Source organism: Alternaria arborescens (assembly GCF_004154835.1).
Source record: "Alternaria arborescens strain FERA 675 chromosome Unknown contig_12, whole genome shotgun sequence".
Lineage (NCBI taxonomy): Eukaryota > Fungi > Ascomycota > Dothideomycetes > Pleosporales > Pleosporaceae > Alternaria > Alternaria arborescens.
The window spans coordinates 444,318-461,588 of record NW_021167867.1 but is presented as its reverse complement, the minus strand read 5'-3'; the positions used below and the strand labels follow the sequence as shown (position 1 = coordinate 461,588).

At 50.8% G+C, this 17,271-nt stretch overlaps 9 protein-coding genes across 9 annotated transcripts; 3 read left to right on the top strand and 6 right to left on the bottom strand.

The window, feature by feature from the left end:
• Nucleotides 1-214: 214 nt before the first annotated feature.
• On the bottom strand, nucleotides 215-889 carry AA0111_g5948 (hypothetical protein; the record flags this gene model as incomplete). Its single annotated transcript, XM_028652116.1, has 1 exon — nucleotides 215-889. One exon carries the CDS (start codon nucleotides 887-889, stop codon nucleotides 215-217), a length of 675 nt encoding a protein of 224 aa, XP_028506348.1.
• A 48-nt stretch (nucleotides 890-937) lies between these two features.
• Nucleotides 938-1,885, bottom strand: AA0111_g5947 (hypothetical protein; the record flags this gene model as incomplete). Its single annotated transcript, XM_028652115.1, has 2 exons — nucleotides 938-1,487; nucleotides 1,536-1,885. 2 exons carry the CDS (start codon nucleotides 1,883-1,885, stop codon nucleotides 938-940), a joined length of 900 nt encoding a protein of 299 aa, XP_028506357.1.
• An 891-nt stretch (nucleotides 1,886-2,776) lies between these two features.
• Nucleotides 2,777-4,117, bottom strand: AA0111_g5946 (L-arabinitol 4-dehydrogenase; the record flags this gene model as incomplete). The annotated part of the gene is made up of 4 exons (XM_028652114.1): nucleotides 2,777-2,980; nucleotides 3,055-3,692; nucleotides 3,742-3,869; nucleotides 3,918-4,117. 4 exons carry the CDS (start codon nucleotides 4,115-4,117, stop codon nucleotides 2,777-2,779), a joined length of 1,170 nt encoding a protein of 389 aa, XP_028506356.1.
• Nucleotides 4,118-4,596: 479 nt separating this feature from the next.
• On the top strand, nucleotides 4,597-6,917 carry AA0111_g5945 (Dihydroxyacetone synthase; the record flags this gene model as incomplete). Its single annotated transcript, XM_028652113.1, has 4 exons — nucleotides 4,597-4,793; nucleotides 4,842-5,949; nucleotides 6,000-6,232; nucleotides 6,281-6,917. 4 exons carry the CDS (start codon nucleotides 4,597-4,599, stop codon nucleotides 6,915-6,917), a joined length of 2,175 nt encoding a protein of 724 aa, XP_028506355.1.
• An 865-nt stretch (nucleotides 6,918-7,782) lies between these two features.
• Nucleotides 7,783-8,460, top strand: AA0111_g5944 (hypothetical protein; the record flags this gene model as incomplete). The annotated part of the gene is made up of 1 exon (XM_028652112.1): nucleotides 7,783-8,460. The coding sequence occupies one exon, from the start codon at nucleotides 7,783-7,785 to the stop codon at nucleotides 8,458-8,460; it is 678 nt and encodes a 225-aa protein (XP_028506354.1).
• A 415-nt stretch (nucleotides 8,461-8,875) lies between these two features.
• AA0111_g5943 (hypothetical protein) lies at nucleotides 8,876-10,849 on the top strand (the record flags this gene model as incomplete). The annotated part of the gene is made up of 1 exon (XM_028652111.1): nucleotides 8,876-10,849. The coding sequence occupies one exon, from the start codon at nucleotides 8,876-8,878 to the stop codon at nucleotides 10,847-10,849; it is 1,974 nt and encodes a 657-aa protein (XP_028506353.1).
• Nucleotides 10,850-11,010: 161 nt separating this feature from the next.
• On the bottom strand, nucleotides 11,011-13,274 carry AA0111_g5942 (hypothetical protein; the record flags this gene model as incomplete). Its single annotated transcript, XM_028652110.1, has 6 exons — nucleotides 11,011-11,334; nucleotides 11,395-11,774; nucleotides 11,826-12,053; nucleotides 12,103-12,347; nucleotides 12,397-12,881; nucleotides 12,939-13,274. The coding sequence occupies 6 exons, from the start codon at nucleotides 13,272-13,274 to the stop codon at nucleotides 11,011-11,013; spliced, it is 1,998 nt and encodes a 665-aa protein (XP_028506352.1).
• A 1,241-nt stretch (nucleotides 13,275-14,515) lies between these two features.
• On the bottom strand, nucleotides 14,516-15,223 carry AA0111_g5941 (hypothetical protein; the record flags this gene model as incomplete). Its single annotated transcript, XM_028652109.1, has 1 exon — nucleotides 14,516-15,223. One exon carries the CDS (start codon nucleotides 15,221-15,223, stop codon nucleotides 14,516-14,518), a length of 708 nt encoding a protein of 235 aa, XP_028506351.1.
• A 353-nt stretch (nucleotides 15,224-15,576) lies between these two features.
• On the bottom strand, nucleotides 15,577-15,897 carry AA0111_g5940 (hypothetical protein; the record flags this gene model as incomplete). Its single annotated transcript, XM_028652108.1, has 1 exon — nucleotides 15,577-15,897. One exon carries the CDS (start codon nucleotides 15,895-15,897, stop codon nucleotides 15,577-15,579), a length of 321 nt encoding a protein of 106 aa, XP_028506350.1.
• Nucleotides 15,898-17,271: the final 1,374 nt, after the last annotated feature.

Genomic DNA, 17,271 nt, shown 5'->3' with positions numbered 1-17,271 from the left:
TTGACAACTGTCATCCCGACGGCATAATCGTTGAATGAGGGTAACGACAAGTGCGTCTGGATGCTAGGCGGTATTGGAGACAAAGTCACCCTGAAGCCGGCATGGTCGACCAGATAGTCTGGGTAAGGCGACGGCTCGATATCAAATGTGTTCAAAGTGAATTTCAGTCTTTGATATAACACTGAACTTTATGTCGCAAGGATAGACTCATACTCTACATATTCTCCTTCTCCTTGACCGCCTCACCCATGGCCTGTGCATCCGTTTTGTGAGTTGCAAAGCTTCTTGCTTTTACTTTATTAGCAAACATCTCATCCAACTCCTCGTATGTCCGGCCAGCTGTCTCGGGCTGGTAGAACCAAAGATACACTAGACAGACAATGGACAAAGCACCGAAGATAAAGCCTAGCTTCCCACCAAGATTGAGTTGATCAGGATTGAACAAATAGGGTAGCACGAAACTCCACATAGTGTTGAGAGCATTCTGTAGGGCGAGCCCGATGGCGATGGTTTTGACGCGGAGACGGGAAGTTGATGTCTCGCAGAGAATGGTGTAGGCAGTGGCTCCAATCGTAACGTTATACCAGAAGCAGTAGATAAGGATCATACTGATAGCACCCTTCAATGCAGGGACGGTACCGACAACGGCAAGGCCGGCCATGACGAACAAGATGATTGTGAGAACAAAGAGACCCCAGAAAGTAAGGTTGCGACGACCTATTCGATCAACTAGGTACCAAGACATGACGTTTCCGATAAGTGAGATAACTTGTTGGACGATCTGCAATTTGAATGACATGGCTGTTGTAAATCCGGCGAGTTGCATGTAGTATGTTGAGTACGAAGCAGCGAAAGTGATGCCACTGAGAGACTGTATGGTGAGCGGCATGATCGAAATGATCGTTCGCCGGAGGTTGGATTTGCGGAAACACTCCAGTTATGTGGCGCCTTCAGTCTCGCGCTTAACCTCTTGTAGAGTTGTCATGATCTGAGCGAGCTTTTGTTCCCCTGCGTATCCGCGATGACCAAGACTGTTCAGAGCCTTCAGTGCGTCTGCCTGTCGATCTTTAGATGCGAGCCACCATGGAGACTCAGGCATGAACCAGACAAAAGCAGTAGCTATGGCAGCAAACCCATACTGTGCGCAAAAGACAGCACGGTATGCCCAACGGTTGGTGTACACTCCGGTGGAGTTGACGATGAGCGCAACTGTAAGTGGCCCGAGGGTGTAAGAGAGAGCAGTCAAGCAGGTCAGCATGCCTCTGAGTTTCAAAGGAGCGACTTCGCCGATGTATGTTACAGTAACCGATGCCAGGGCACCGACCACGAAGCCATTCAAAAACTTGCCACCGAAGAAGAGCTCGTTTGTTGTCGCAACAAACTCCATGGTGACAGCGGCGAAAGTGACTGCGAGACAAATCATGACCACTAAGCGGCGGCCAAGCCAGTCAGCAAGTTGCCCACATCCAAGGGCACCCACGATAGCACTGGAATCGTTAGTCTTGTCGTAGAATTTGAAGAACTCAATAACTTACGAAGCTACGGGTGCACCCTGAAAGGCTGACTGCCACTGAGCATCAACGACATAACTTACAGTGCCGTCGTCTGCAGTAAACTGATGTCCGAAATCCTTCCTGAACTCTGGGATACCGATGACATTGCCAGCTGCTTGATTCTCGAAACTGACCAGCAGGACTATCCACACCATGTAGATAGACCAAGCGCATGCCCAAGGATACTTGCGGAAGGACGCAAGTTTACCAACTTCATGGTCTTCTTGATTGGCGAGGTGACCTAACGCGGAAGTGTCTGCGGCGGTCGTTGTCTCCATTACGTGTTCGTTGAGTTCGACCATGTTGGGCTTCTTGTCATGGTCTGGAGCCATGATGCTTAAGGAGACGCAAAGGCTTGATAGCGCTGATACAGCCAGTGGAGGAAGAATAGTGGAAGTGAACGGAAAGGGTCAGCAAGGCTCATCTCCGGTTGAAAGATCAATGTAGATCTGGAGAATGCGGGGGTTAGTCACTTTATAGGTCTGCCAGAATCTCGAGGCCACCTCAGTTGTGGACCAATTCACGCGCATCGGGAGGAGAAACCGCCAAAAGACGCCTCGACGCGAGTGCTCGGATGAACGAAATATGCAGATACTACGTTTCCCGCTGTATCGCTGCTTCCTCCCCGTCCGCACTTACATGGATTGAGAATCGCGTTGACACAACTTCCCCAGATCCGGAATTTCGGTACGTTCAAGGCGACGTTCTACGCGCATGGTCAATGTCTCCGAAAGTTTAGTCTTGTTTGGGCGTCTTGCTGCATCCGAGGTTCTGCCGATTCACTGCTACCCAATGGTCTCCCAATAGCGTACCCGAGGTTTTGCCGGTCGCTCTCCTGCAGTCCTATCTGAGAGAATATCGGCCTTGGGGTAGTTATGCTCACGAGCTTGGTTGGTGAGCTCGGAGTTTCTCGATACAGAGAATAGTGATTATGAAGTTATGGTATGTGCCCTGATAACATCTTTTGTTGAAGAAAAGGATGCCGTTGCAGATTTCATGGATCTGGTATGTTCGGCAAGTGATGTTCCGGCAGGTCGATCATTGTTACTGTGTGGGGTGAAATCACGATATGTTGGGTGGGGAAAGGCTATCGGCTCCGTTTCAAGGCAGTGGCGACCATCAACGCCCCTTCTTGCAGACTCAACATACACGTCATTGACTCAGGAAGCTAGAGCTACCTCGCATTGAATCGATGATACTGAGAACACGGGTTCTGTTAGAAACTACAGTACATCATCCACATCATCAATAATCTGCACCTTGATACTTCCATTGCTCAAGTCTCCGCATGTGTGCAAAGCTTCCAGTGCCTTCTCCAAAGGGAATGTGTGGCTAACAAGTGGCTTCAGATCAAGAATACCACCAGCCAAACACTGCAAGCCCGAGGGCCATGTGTCGCGGTAGCGATTGATGAATTTGAGATCGATCTGTAGCAGCAGTCAACGGAGAATGTCCAAGATATACTTGCAGAAATGAACCTAGCGAAGTAAAGAGCACATACCTCAGCCAGACTCAGATGCATGAAGGGTAGGTTGTTCATGATCTCCTTCCCTACGCCGATTACCATTACCGTGCCACCTCTTCTCGCTGTGTACGCCGCGGTGACAACACTGCTCTCCACACCCGTACACTCCAACACAGTTTCTGGTGCACCATACTCGCCAACATTCTCAAAGTCGAAGAATTCCCTGATCTTTTTGGCATTGCCCTGCGCGTCAAGACTTCGATCAACCTGGTAGGTGGCGACCGTCGGTACGAATTGTTTTGCAAACGCCAGTCGCTTAGGCTCAAGATCCGTAATGACAAGCGGATGCGCTCCACTCGCTCTCGCTGCAGCCAGCGCGATGAGACCAATTGGTCCAGCACCGCAAATCACCGCACCACGGCCGAGGGACAGACCTGCTGACTTGATGCCATGCATAACAACGGAAAGCGGTTCGAGCAGCGCGCCTTCCGCATACGAAACGCTAGACGGAAGCTTGTGACACCATTTCGCGGGGTGCGTCTTGTAGCGCTGGATAGTACCGTGATATGGATAGACACCTGCAAATTGGACGTCTTCACAAAGGTTGTATCGGCCGTCCAAGCAAAGAAAGCATGAGCCACATGGAACACCAGGCTCGACTGCTACGCGATCACCTGGACTAAACATCAGTACTGGAGAATGAATTCAAGGCGTCGAACACACCGGGCTTGAGAGTTGTAACGTCTTCGCCAGTTTGTAGGACAATTCCTGCCGCTTCATGTCCAAGGATACAGTCGCCTTCGACAATGAGTGAGCCTATTCTCCCAGCCTTCCAAAAGTGAATGTCGGATCTGACACCTCATTAGCCTTGACAACCCCTCTGTGTTGGAACTTCGTACCCGCAAACACCTGTAGCTTTGATATGCAACAATACTTCCCCCTTCTTTGGCGCGTACACAGGCGCCTCTTGCAGCTTCAAATTGTGGTCTGCGGTAACTTGTAACGATGGGTTCGGCAATGGTGTTTTGATAGTTACCTGTGTGGTAGCGGTAGGTTTTGCGTTGGACGAAGTAGACTCGGGTGTCAGTGCCGGGGCCATGTCTGGTTGCTGAAGCTCAATCATCGAAAGCAAGGGCAAGCGCTGTCAAAGGATAGACACGCACCAAGTAGCCCCACATGTTCAGCGCGTCATGTTGCCATTCTGGCGAGAAAGGAAGTCCCGTCCTCGCAACGGGGATCAGCATGCGCAGTAGTCCGTGGCGAAATGCGGGGAAGCCTTCAGTGGGATTGACAAAGTAGTGTGTTGGTGGCACTGGTTACCGTAATTGATCTAGTCGTAGTTGTCCCGTCCAATGGGAATCGAGAAGACGACGTGTATTCCCGCAAGAGCGACGCGTCGGATTACTAAATGTGGAAAGCCCGGCCAACTGTTCTGGATATACGTCGAAGATTAGTTTTCATAGCAGCACAAGAGATACCTAGAAACAATACTCCTGTTAGTCCTTTCAGACTTATAAGTCTACTAATATTCTTGTGGTGAAGTTCATACCTCGCATTTCCCTTTCACAAAGACACAAAATGCATACATCGCAAGATTCACCGCAAGTGAACGGGTCGACCGGTTACGGTCAGAACGTCGTAGATGGGCTGAAAAAAGAGGCGAAGTTGGAACAGTCATCGGTCCAAAAATTATCGAAAGAGCAAGATCATGTTTTGAAAACCTTCAGACTGCTCATTGCGGATCTGTGTCAACAGTTCAATGGAGGGCATCCCGGGTAAGCAGTCCAACAACCTTCGAAAGCATAGGACTAAAGATATGATAGAGGCGCCATTGGTATGGCTGCGATTGGTGTCGCACTGTGGAAGTATGCCATGCGATATGCACCGCACACACCTACGTACTTCAACCGGGATCGATTCGTCCTGTCAAACGGCCACACATGTCTTTTCCAATACACCTTCCTCCATCTCACAGGGTATAAAGCCATGACTTTCGATCAACTGAAGTCGTATCACTCAGATCGCGTCGACGCTCTCTGTCCAGGACATCCTGAAATCGAACATGAAGGCATTGAGGTGACGACTGGCCCGTTAGGACAGGGTGTAGCTAACGCGGTGGGTCTGGCAATGGCGACAAAGAACCTGCAGGCAATTTACAACAAGCCAGACTTCGACGTGGTGTCGAACCACACATGGTGTATGATCGGAGACGCGTGCCTTCAAGAAGGTGTTGCCTTAGAAGCAATCTCTTTCGCTGGCCATCTGAAGCTGAACAACCTTACCATTATTTACGACAACAACCAGGTCACTTGCGATGGTTCTGTCGACTTGACCAATACTGAGGACGTGAATGCCAAGATGGCGGCATGCGGCTGGGATATCATCGACATTGAGGATGGTTGTTTCGACATTGAGGGCCTTGTTGAGGCTCTGAACAAGGCACGATCATCTACTGAGAAGCCCACATTCATCAATGTCCGAACAGTAATCGGCCTTGGCAGTGCTGTTGCAGGCGACGCAGTTGCGCATGGCGCAGCTTTCGGCGCAGCGGATGTAGCCAATATGAAGAAAGCTTACGGCTTCAACCCCGAGGAGCATTTTGTTGTTAGCGATGAAGTGCGCAGGTTCTTTGAAGATATTCCGGCGAGGGGCGAGGAGCTTGTAAAGTCCTGGGAGAAGAAAGTAGACGAGTATCTAAGCAAATATCCGGAGGAGGGAACCGACTTCAAACGCAGGGTGGAAGGTCGCCTGACAGAGAACTGGAAAGATCTGGTTCCGAGCTCATTTCCCGATGCGCCGACTGCAACGAGGAAAGCGTCGGGCCTGGTCTTCAATTCGATCGCCGAGAAGATAAACAACTTCATGGTCGGCACAGCGGATCTGTCGCCCTCGGTCAATATGATTTGGAAGGGCAAGGTCGATTTCCAGAATGTAAGTGTTGCACTTTTACCTCTGAGAAGCAGGTCGCTGACAAGTCTCAGCCTGATCTGAAGACAACATGCGGGATTGTAGGCAACTACAGCGGACGGTACATCCATTACGGTGTGCGGGAGCATGCCATGTGTGCCATCTCCAACGGTTTGGCAGCTTTTGCGCCTAACACGTTTATCCCTGTCACATCCTCTTTCTTCATGTTTTACCTCTATGCAGCACCGGCTGTTCGAATGGGCGCGCTACAACAGCTCCAGGTCATACATGCGGCGACACATGACAGGTAGCATCCCCAGAGCTCTTCAATGGTTCCTCACTGACATCAACATAGCATTGGAATGGGCGAAGACGGTCCAACTCATCAGCCAATTGAACTCGCAAACCTCTACCGCGCTATGCCCAACCTATTGTACATTCGACCGGCCGATAGCGAGGAGACTGCCGGAGCATGGATCACAGCGATTGAGGCGAAGAACACACCGACCATCATCTCGACATCGCGACACACTCTTCCTCAGCTTGCACAGACGAAGCGGGATTTGGTCGGGAAAGGTGCATACGTAATCGAGGAGGTTGAGGATGCGGATGTGACGCTTATTGGTGTCGGTGCAGAGCTGCATCATGCGGTCGATACAGCGAAGGAGCTGAAGGCGAAGAACATTAAAGCACGCGTCGTGAGCTTCCCGTGCCAGCGGCTATTCGATGCCCAGTCTACACAATACAAGCGAGAGACCCTGAGAAGACATCGCGGCATTCCAGCTGTCGTTATTGAGCCGTATGCGCCAAACGGATGGGAGAGGTATGCCGATGCAGCATGCTGTATAAAGCGCTTCGGTCACAGCCTGCCAGGCAAAGCAGCCTACAAATACTTTGGCTTCGATGTGCCTGCGTTGACGGCGAAGGTAGAGAACTACCTGCAGCAGGTGCGCGACGATCCACTATTGAAGGGCGAGTTTGTCGATTTATGAGTTTCGCGAGCTGTAAAATAGATAGTTAATGAACTGTACATGTACTCCGTTACTTGTCCTCGGTTGATGCATAGTCGTCATCGGGTTTCGCTGTCTCGGTTGATGTGGGGAAGATTGCTAGGACGCAACGCGTTGAGCTGGTGGACGTGTTTCGCGCTTGCTCTGTGTTCGGCTAGCGTCTCCATGTGAGCACCTTGTCGTCAGCTACCCTTCGCAGTCGTAACTTCCATGCTTCCTCCTCTATATTTGAGATACACTTGCGCCCCACGGAAGACGAGAGCAGTTTGGAGAATGTGTCATTAGAACGAGGCAGTCTACAGCTCTAATGACATCATACCAGCCTCCTAATATTCCAAGATCAAGACAGGATATTTCCTTCCATTAGCACAAGAGATCAGCCATTGTATAATCTTAAGTGAACAGGAAGCTTGAATTGTATTATCAACTGGTTCGCTTCACGGGACAACGACCAGAATGAAAAAAAGACTCCAGCGATCATTCTCTAAAGAAAGGTATGTGATACATTCTGAGCGTGCTTTTGGACAATGGGCATGGTATAGCAATGCGCCTAGAACAGCACACTGTGAGACTTTTCAGCAACTAAGAACCTGTAACTCAAGAGCTGGAGAAAAATCGGATGCGTACAGAACGTAGGTGGACGGCGACGCCCCGCTACAAACATATCGGTAAGCCCCGCACGTACGCCACCGGCAGCCCCCGACGTGAGTAACACGATCAACGAACACTTCAAACGATAAGCGAAACAGTATTCGCGGTCAAAAACGACTATGATCCCATCCCAAGACTGACATTGCAGATCTCGCAACATCGAATTCTAGCACGTCTTCTCATTGCCAGTCACGAAATGTCCTCCGACACAACTTCAACATCCCTACCGCCTGAGAAGCTCGTCTCGCAACTCCTATCTACGATAGAGGAAAGGATCATACCTCTGACGCAGAAAGGCGTCTCGAGCGGCTCTAAGCTCTTCGGCGCCGCTATTTTGGCTCGTAAAGACCTTGCACCATACACCCTTGCCACAAACAACGAACGCATATCACCTCTCCTACATGGCGAGATAAACTGCATCCAACAGTTCTGCACTGTCGATTTCCCTGATCCGTCAACACGACCTCATCCGGCCAAAGACTGCATCTTCCTCGCTACCCACGAGCCTTGTTCTCTCTGTTTGAGCGGTATTACTTGGGCAGGTTTCAACGAGTTTTACTATTTGTTCACGTATGAGGATAGTCGGGATCTGTTTGGGATCCCGTATGACATCGACATCCTGCAAGAGGTGTTTAGGGTGCAGGGGGAAGGCGAAAATGAGAAGCAGGTACAGAGCAGACAACTGTACAATCGCAAGAACAAGTTCTTTACCGCGAAGAGCTTTGCTGACGTCGTCGGAGAGATTCATGATCGAAGCGAGAGGGAGAGGCTATTAGGCGAGATTGAGAGGGTCAAAGGTTTGTATAACAGTCTAAGTGAGACATATCAAAAGGGCAAAGAAGCGGGTGCAGAAAGCTCAAGTGTATGGAGGTAGATTACTTGAAGCTCGGGTTACTATATAGTGATAGTGAGGTCTGTGTTGGCAACGATAGACTTTATGAGCGGCTTCGAGTTCCGCTCCCAAAGGTGTCGCTTCCTGCCCCACATTTATCGATAACAAATTTCAGTTAGCTTCGACCCCTCCGGATGCACTTGGTGTCGAACTTCGAGTAGAGAGCATCTGACCCTAGCAGAATTAAATTCTGTCAGCTGAAATCCGCTTCACGCCCTGTGCTCCTGAATTTCCTTTCCTCGCCGAAGCAATTTTTCTGTCATTTCGTTGGCGCATACATCAGGATTGACTGCGAGGCAATCCGGAAACGTTCACAATCGGTACGCAAGAAAGATTTTTAGTAACACCTGCGGAAAGTTGAGAGATTGGCCAGAAAACAACGCGATAGGTTGCAAATATGGCAAACAGCCAGCGTGAAGACAACACAATATACTTAACGGAGAAAGAGGCGGAGCGGATACAGAAGACAGTCAAAGAACGATTAGAAAAGTGCAAGGAGCAGAGCGGAAATGTAAAGGCTCCGAGAGACAAGCTAGCTGCTCACCAGGAGGCCACGGGCGCAGCTCTCATGGCAGACATGGGCGGTGCACCGGATCCGGATATGATGCAAACCCAAGGCAAGACTTCAACTACGATCCCTGTCATTGGCGTAGGCCAGCCATATCCTCCATGCACGACGCCACTGTCAGATTTGAAGCCGATGAAAATGGCAGATCTGAAGATGGAGACGCATCACCGAGGCTACAAACTGGTTGTAAAGCGAGAGAGCCCAGTAGTTACACTCGTCGCGAGGTCGTGGACTATGGTTCAGGATGAGGACGGAAGCGATGCAGAACGTCTGGAGATATTGCTGCACAAAACACGGTACAGCGAAGATGTGTTGGAGTCCACAAAGCAGTTCATTATCAAAGAGCCTTACTTTACCCTCACTGAACAGGGAGAGCCTACTCTTCGAATTGACCATCCCTCTGACCTAGTCATCTGCCACGAAGAGGGCGCCAAAGATTGGGCTGATGCAGCGGCAGCGGAGAAGGCAGCTACACGCTTCAAGACTCAGGGCAACAACGCACTTAAGAAGCAGGATCTCCCACTAGCCCACGAGAAGTACACCACAGGCCTGGCGATCGCAAAGCAGGATATCGTCGCAGGAGAGAATCCCGATCTAGCGCGCGACATTTTTCGGAATCGTGCTTATGTCAATCTGCTACTAGGTCGGCTAGACGAAGTGAAGACTGACGCACGAGCTTCACTAACCGGAAGAGACGATCAGAAATCAAAGGAACTAGATAGCAAAGCTTACTACCGTGCTGGGTCAGCCTCGTACAATCAGAGCCGCTGGCAGGAAGCCAAACGTTTTTTCCAAGAAGCACAGAAGCTCACCCCGGACGATAAGGACGCCAAAGTACAACTAAAGAAGATTGAAGCACGCCTACGCGAGGAAGAAGCAGGAGGCTACGATCTGATGAAGATCAGGACCGGTCTCTCAAAAGCCCGATCAAGAGTTGACGCTGGAAACTTTATCAAAAACACTGTAGTCAAAGACAGCCCAGGAAAAGGCCGCGGACTATACGCTACCCGTGACTTCGCTCCTGGGGAAATTGTCATGTGCGAAAAGGCCTTTTGCGTAGTATGGGGTCACGAAGAAGACACTCTTACAGCTATGACATACGACATCCGCGACGACCGTATCCGAGTCGCACCCGTCGGTCTCGCAAAAGCGCTCGTTCAGAAATGTCTCAACCAGCCATCTCAAACTGAAGACCTAATGGATCTCTTCGGTGACTATCAAGGCGAAGGCAGCAATGTCTACTCAAACGAGGATGGCCCCGTCGTAGACATATTCCGGGTCCACGACATCATGTCGCGCAACGCTTTCGGGCCTGGAAGTCAGTTTGGAGAAGAGAGCGCGAGAAATGCCAGTACAGGTCTTTGGCGTCACGCTGCATATATCAACCACTCCTGCCTCGCCAACACAACAAAGGAGTTCGCGGGCGACATGATCATCATCCGCGCTACAGAGCCTATTAAAGCTGGCGAGGAAATCTTCCACCCCTATGATGCTTCGCTTGACTATGAAACGAGACAAGGGTTCCTGGAAAGGACATGGGGTTTCAGATGTGTATGTAAGCTTTGTGATGCGGAGAAAGAGGATGGACAGGAGATCAGGGATAAGAGGATGGAGCTGATGGGCGAAGCGGATGCTTTTATCGACAAGACGCCTTGGGCTGGCGCGAAGAGAGTGGTACTTAGGAAGGCGGCTAATATTTTGAAGAGTCTTGATGCGACGTATGATGAGGGAAGGTGGGAGGGGCTGCCTAGGAGACATACGGAGGGAATCAAAGCGTGGCTGGTGAAGGCTAGTCCGCGGTAAGGTTGGCATGGAAAGTTCGCAAAGTGCGTATTTGGGTCAGGGAAAAAGTAGAATCCATCGATTGCTGTGATGCTAGAAGATGAACGATCGTCTGTTTACTAGCTACGGGCTTTCCTTCTATTCAACAGAAGATCGGTACAGGAAACTGTCACAATGATTGCTTAATGCTTCATCGATACCTTGGGCTCCATCATAGGGTCGGCAGTGTACGATGGCACTCCACTCTCTTCACTACTGATTGTTATGATCTCATTTGAGTTGTCAATCGTCTCCATTGGCGCAACTGGCTTTTCGCCCAGGGGAATCTTCGCGGAAGGGATGATCCAGTTAAACCAGGACGGCATTAGAAGACCCAGTACAATCGTTGGTAGAACGAGATGGACGATGCTGAAGCCATAGATCATGATGGGGTCGTACATATGCTTTGTCGTGAACTTCGGATAGGCGAACGAGAGGACAATGGCAAGGATAGGACCGGAGATGTACTATGAAACAATCTTATTAGCGCGGTGCAATCATGAGCAATCAACTTTTTGTGAACATACCTTCATGATAGCAGCCCAAAAATAAGGGATATTCCAGTTCTTTCCGACGCCAATGAGAACATTGAGATCCCTAGTAAGCTGATTTCCAGGATAGAAAGCTACCCACCAGAAACGGCTCATGAACTTGCTGTTACCCCAGAAACGTGGGGCGGGGATACCAGGTGTTCTAGCAGCGAAGAGTGCGACGAAAGTGCTGGCAAAGAAGAAGGCAAAACCGACGCCAGCACCAATTCCAGGAGTGGAGCCGTAAGCAACGCGAATGCCAAGTCCTTGTGCGACAGCGAATCCGATGGTGTAGATGAGGTAGCTGGGCCAGCCGACCTGGTTCGCGACATCGCGGCAGCGGTAGAGCGATGTTGCGGCGAAGGTCTCGCACCATACTACAGACATGTTAGCGGACCATCCAATGCCGTCAGAAAGAGCATACGAACCTGTGAAGAAGAGGGCAATATCGTTAACGTATGTATCCACTGCATCAAGGGCTTGTAGACCAAACTCGGTGCAATAAATCAAAGAAATGAGCGCAGAGACAATAGTCACAATAGTGCAAACAGCCCAGCGGGGAATCTTGCAGCCCCAGTTTGTGTCGAGGATCAACGTAGTCATGACTTCGAGGAGAGAGAACGCGGAAGTGAGGCCGAGAAGGAAGAGCGTGAAAACTACTGAGTTAGCTCATGTCTCGAGTGCTGATCGTTCGCGGAAGCTTACAGAAGACTACGGAGAAAAACGGAGCGCCTGGCATCTGTGCTAGAGCTTCGGGGTATGTGATGAATCCTGTGACGAAAGTACCCAAGGCCTCGCCGCTGGAGGGGTCAATGCCTAGGTAGCCAATGACACCGAAGACTGAGAAAGCGGCAATGATCTCGACAGCCGAGTTGCTAAAGGCGATGATGAGAGCATCTTGCACAGCGTTTGAGTGTTGCGAGCAGTAAGATGCCCATGAAGTGAAGTACCTGAATGCGTGTCAGCGTACTTGCTTGTCGTGCCGCGTTTGAAGCTTACCCAAAGCCGACACCGATAGAAAAGAATATCTGACCGAAAGCCGCTTGCCAGATCTGCGGACTCTGGAGTGCGCTTGTCCTCCATGTAGCAAAGTACAATTTGATACCTTCTCCAGCATTAGGTAGAGAGACTCCACGACCAATCAGAATAATGATCAGAACCAGAGGAAGACCCATCGTAACGTAGATGACACGTCCAGTCATGCCTACACCCCTAAAGACGCACAACCAGGTGACAAACCAGGTGAAGATTGCCCATCCTGCAGTCTCTCCCAGCATCCCGGTTCCCGTGTAACTAGTGTACGAGGCGACACTGCCATCGGGGTTGAAGCTACCGGTCGATGCTGGGGCCGCGTTGGCAACTATGACTTCGGCAAAGTACTCGCTGAGGTCCGCCCCTTTCCATGGAAGGGGACTCTGGAAAGATCGAGCAAAGTACTTCATGATCCAGGATAGGAGCGGTACATAGTAGGTGACAACGACATACTGAGAGTGGAAGATTAGCGTTTGTTCTGCAACCCTGTCAAGCCCGAATCTGCTTACACCGTTGAATACGACGGCAAGACCAATGCCTTTGGCGCGCTTGTTGTTGCTGTGCCATGCCAACACAGGACCACCACGGTAGACGGTACCAAGCGCGATCTCCAAGACCAAGACGGGAAGGGCAACGAAAAAAAGAGCGATGAAGTACGGAATGAAGAACTGAAGACCGTAGTTGTTGTACACGACCGACGGGAATCGTAGCAGGTTACCAAGACCAACGGCACCGCCCATGGCGCAAAGAACGAATTGAACACGGTTGCCGAACACATCGCGGCCATCTTCCCCTTTTTTCGAGTCTGGCGAGAGCTTCAGAAGGATTTTCTTGATTGCTCCCATCTTGACGTCCAAGGCGAGAAGATATGAATTGTGAGAACAACAGGAGTTGTGTGGTGAATCTCAGAGTCGACTGTAAGACTGGCGCAGTTGATCCCGGTATATAGAGACATACCATCTGACCATCCTCTCTTGGATTCCTGTCTCACCAAGCACTGCCCAGCCTGCGCAATCGCCCACCTTCCTTCTACAAACATCACTACAACTGTGGCGTACATCTCCAAGACTTCCCCAGATTCTTCGCACAGGCTCAGCTAGCTCCAGGCGTGCCCTACAGGCCGGATACAACGGATCCCAAGTGATCAGCAGCTTCATCTTGGTTGGATGGTTCAGATTAGAAAAACGCCAGCTCCGTACCATGTTCTCGGACGTGGCGCTGGTCCTGTGTTAGCGTGCCAGCCACGAGGGGTAGTGATATCGTCAGGACACTACGGTAAGTCTTGGGCCTGGGGGCGGGGTCTTGGCACGCGTTCGAATACACACACGCGACAGGTGAGGCCATCCAGATCCGGGGTAATGCTCGAAAATCGACCATACACTGCGAGTAATATCAGAGTTGGCTGAGAGCTAGACCGTGCATCTGTTATCTGTAAGACGGCACCCGGCTACACGGCACTGACTTGGCACTTGGAAGCCCGATGGCCTGGGTCGGGCGTAAAGTCGCTCCGACTGCTGTGTACTTTGGTAAAAGCCCTTGATGAAACGATGTGTTGGCGTTGGTAATGATGATAACGATGGCGGTCGCTTGACTGTGTCTATGATCCTGCGGTTACCAGCGGGTGACGGTCCTCGCAAAGCATCGGTCCATGTGTACGTCGCGTAGAAGCGAGGGTTTCTGGGGGGCTATCTGGAGGGCCAGTCATGCGTGCCTCTTGTGCCTGCTCTTTTTCTCAGTGCGCTAGTCGTACGCGTACATGAGAAGCATGCTCTGGAATAGTTGAGGAATTGTCCAAGTATCGCATTGATCTGAACGGACGGGAAAAAGGCAAGTTTCGTCGATCGTGGAGAACAGTTCTGGAGGCACGAATTGTAGGGGCATGGCTACCTGCTATATATCAACGAGGTGTAATGAGATCGCTCGTAGGGCGCGTTGCGTGAGAGTGGAGCTAGCGCCGATTCCGGGATCATCGGACCCATCTCAGGACAAAATATGCGGAGAACTTCCAACCTCATCATTGCGGCGCCCACAGGAGTTGGCAATTCAGCAATGTACATACTGGATGGTCTACAAGTTACTACAGCGCTTAAATTCCTTGCCATAGTCCCAAAATGCCCTCTTCACCATCCCCGAGCACAGGGTCCTTCTTTGGCACCTTTACATGCCAAACCTCTCCCTCCTTTCCATTATGCTCACCTCCAACAGCGAAATCCCAAACACCACCGTAAGGATATGCGCCCATCATCATGAAATTCTTCTCGACCTCGACACTCTCAAAGAACTTTCTTCTCTCCCGCTCCTTCTCATCATCAATCTCTGCTGCCCGACCCTCTTCAACATCCTTTGGTTGATAGAACCCGAGCTTTTCATTATGTGGTTTTGGAAGAAACGTCTTGTGGCTTACTCCAGCAGGTATGATAAAAACGTCGCCAATCCTCGCTTCAATGTCTATGCCGCCTTCTTCGCCATCTGCTCTATCTCCTGGTGAGTGCTTTCCCTGGGTCCAGGAGGGTGAGTCGGCAACACCGAAGCGGATGGTGGCACCTTCGCCTGAGATGACAGTCATGGCTTCATGTGTGGTGGAGTGATAGTGGGATTGGATATCCAGACCGTATTTTGCTATCCATTGCGTTTGCCAGCCATTTGAGGCGTAGAGATCTAGTATTTGAGTAGTTTTGAAGGTGGGCGATGATACTAGATCGCGGAGCAGACCTGGGTAGTGGAGTAGCGGATAGGGTGAGTTTGGGATAAGCGGCGTTGGAGGGAGTTTGTAAGAGTTTACTTTTATTCCCATTGCGAAGAGTGATATGTTGAGGTAGTTCGGCTGGTATCACTGAACGGATAGGTGGATGGGATATATCTGAGGAAACACTTGCCCAAACGGGAAGTGACAGCGCGGGGTTTGACGTCAGAACCGTCGTAACGGCAATGAAGCCGAGACGGTTGCGCTCCCGACACATAAGAGAAATATCAATGTATACGTTTGGATAGGCGAATACTTTTAATCTATCGATACCACGTTTCTCTGATCAGAATTCCAAAGCAACCTTCCCAATCGCTTCTCCATCTTCGATGATCTCATAAGCTTTTCTCAAGCCATCTTCATCGACCTTCAGCTTCTGCATGCAATGACACTTCACTTTCCCATCATCTAGCATTTGAGCCAATTCTTTGAGAATTCTTCCGTGAGTCGCAACGTCGACTCCGTAATACGGTTTTGTGCCCAACAATGCCCAAGTGAACGATGGTATGCGTGGCGCCTCCTACGTCTTTTGAAAAATTGACTGTCTCTTCTCTAGACGCTGTAGTGACTACAACAGGGAGGTTGAGAACACGACGCGCGATCTGACTTGCTACGCTGCCAACGCCTCCTGCTCCGTTGATGATCAAGATGCCAGCCTGTTCGTTCTTCTGAATCTCCATGCGTTCCATGAGTGCTTCATACGCTGTGATCCAAGTCAAGGGCATGGCAGCAGCTTGTCCCGAGTCCAGACTCTTTGGTTTCAGTGCCACGGCTCTCGAATCTACCAGCTGGTATTCAGCGTTGCTTCCTTGTCGGATTGGGGAACCAGAGTAGTACACCTCGTCGCCAGACTTGAAGTTCGTGACAGCAGATCCAACACTTTCTATCACGCCAGCGCCGTCAAAGCCAAGGATTTGAGGAAGTTTGGGTGTTCGTTCGTAGTAGTCTGGATAGTCATCGTAGGTCCCAGCGCGCACCTTAGTGTCGACTGGATTAACAGAGCAGGCTTTTACGCGCACGAGAATGTCATGGCCTTGCGGGTCGGAGGGTTTGGAAATGTCGATTGATTTGAGGTTGGTGATGGGACCATACTCGGTTACTGCAACAGCGTGTATGTTGTAGAACAGATTTTACCTTGGATGTGTTGGTGTGAAAATGCATGTCGGCGAACGTGTTTGAACTTTTATAATTCAGTCTTCATGACTGCACTCTTCTGAGCATCCTCCAAGCATCTGCACGTAAAAATGCCATCAGAGGCTCGTGACGTCACCCTCATAGCGTGATCTCTAGCTATGCGCTGGGAGGACCCGAGACCGCCGGCTTCAACCGTTGTCACCAAGACGGGTGGTGTAGTTTGACACGTTTGAGGCCAGTGTGCAATCTTGATCAACGACTGTTGGAACGCATGCGTGGATAGTGCGTCTGAAGATACGACGCAGGCTAGCTATCCGGTGAAAGGTACAAAGTACAAAGGTACAAAGAGACTTGAGCACATGATTGCAAGTCGATGCGGGTCGCGGAGTACCGTCACATACGTGGTGCACGGAAGAGGGGTTGCGTGCCGTAGACGCAGGTTGGGATGAGAGAGGGCTGTGGTGCAGAAAAGCAGCGTGTTGGGCGGGATGACTGGCGCGATTGCTGGCACAAATCCCTGCGATAAGGCGAATGAGATCATGGTGAAGCGTTAGCTGACATGGCCGTCTCCAACCACAGCGGCTTCGCATGGTAATGTCGGTGGTAGTAGTAATAATTGTTGCTTTTCTAAACACACAATCGCCACCACGGCACCTGTTTTTCTGTTCCCCTAACGCAGTCGCCCAAAAACCGACGCGATCACTGAGGCCATCTGGACCCCCGGCCGCTATCACCGCCGAAGCTTGGAAAGCCACCAATTCGGCGCGCGCATCGATTATTGCGCAGTGACCTGCTCCTTCCGCACACCAACGTCCCGTCTCCAAATTCCGCCTCGCTCGCCATACCGTGCCCACCCCCGAGTCTCCTTCGCCGGGTCTGCCGCCGTCGCAAATTGTCCTGTCCATCGTGCGTCCGCTTAATCGCATCGTGAACGGCTGGCTTGGCACGGCCATCCCGAGGCTACC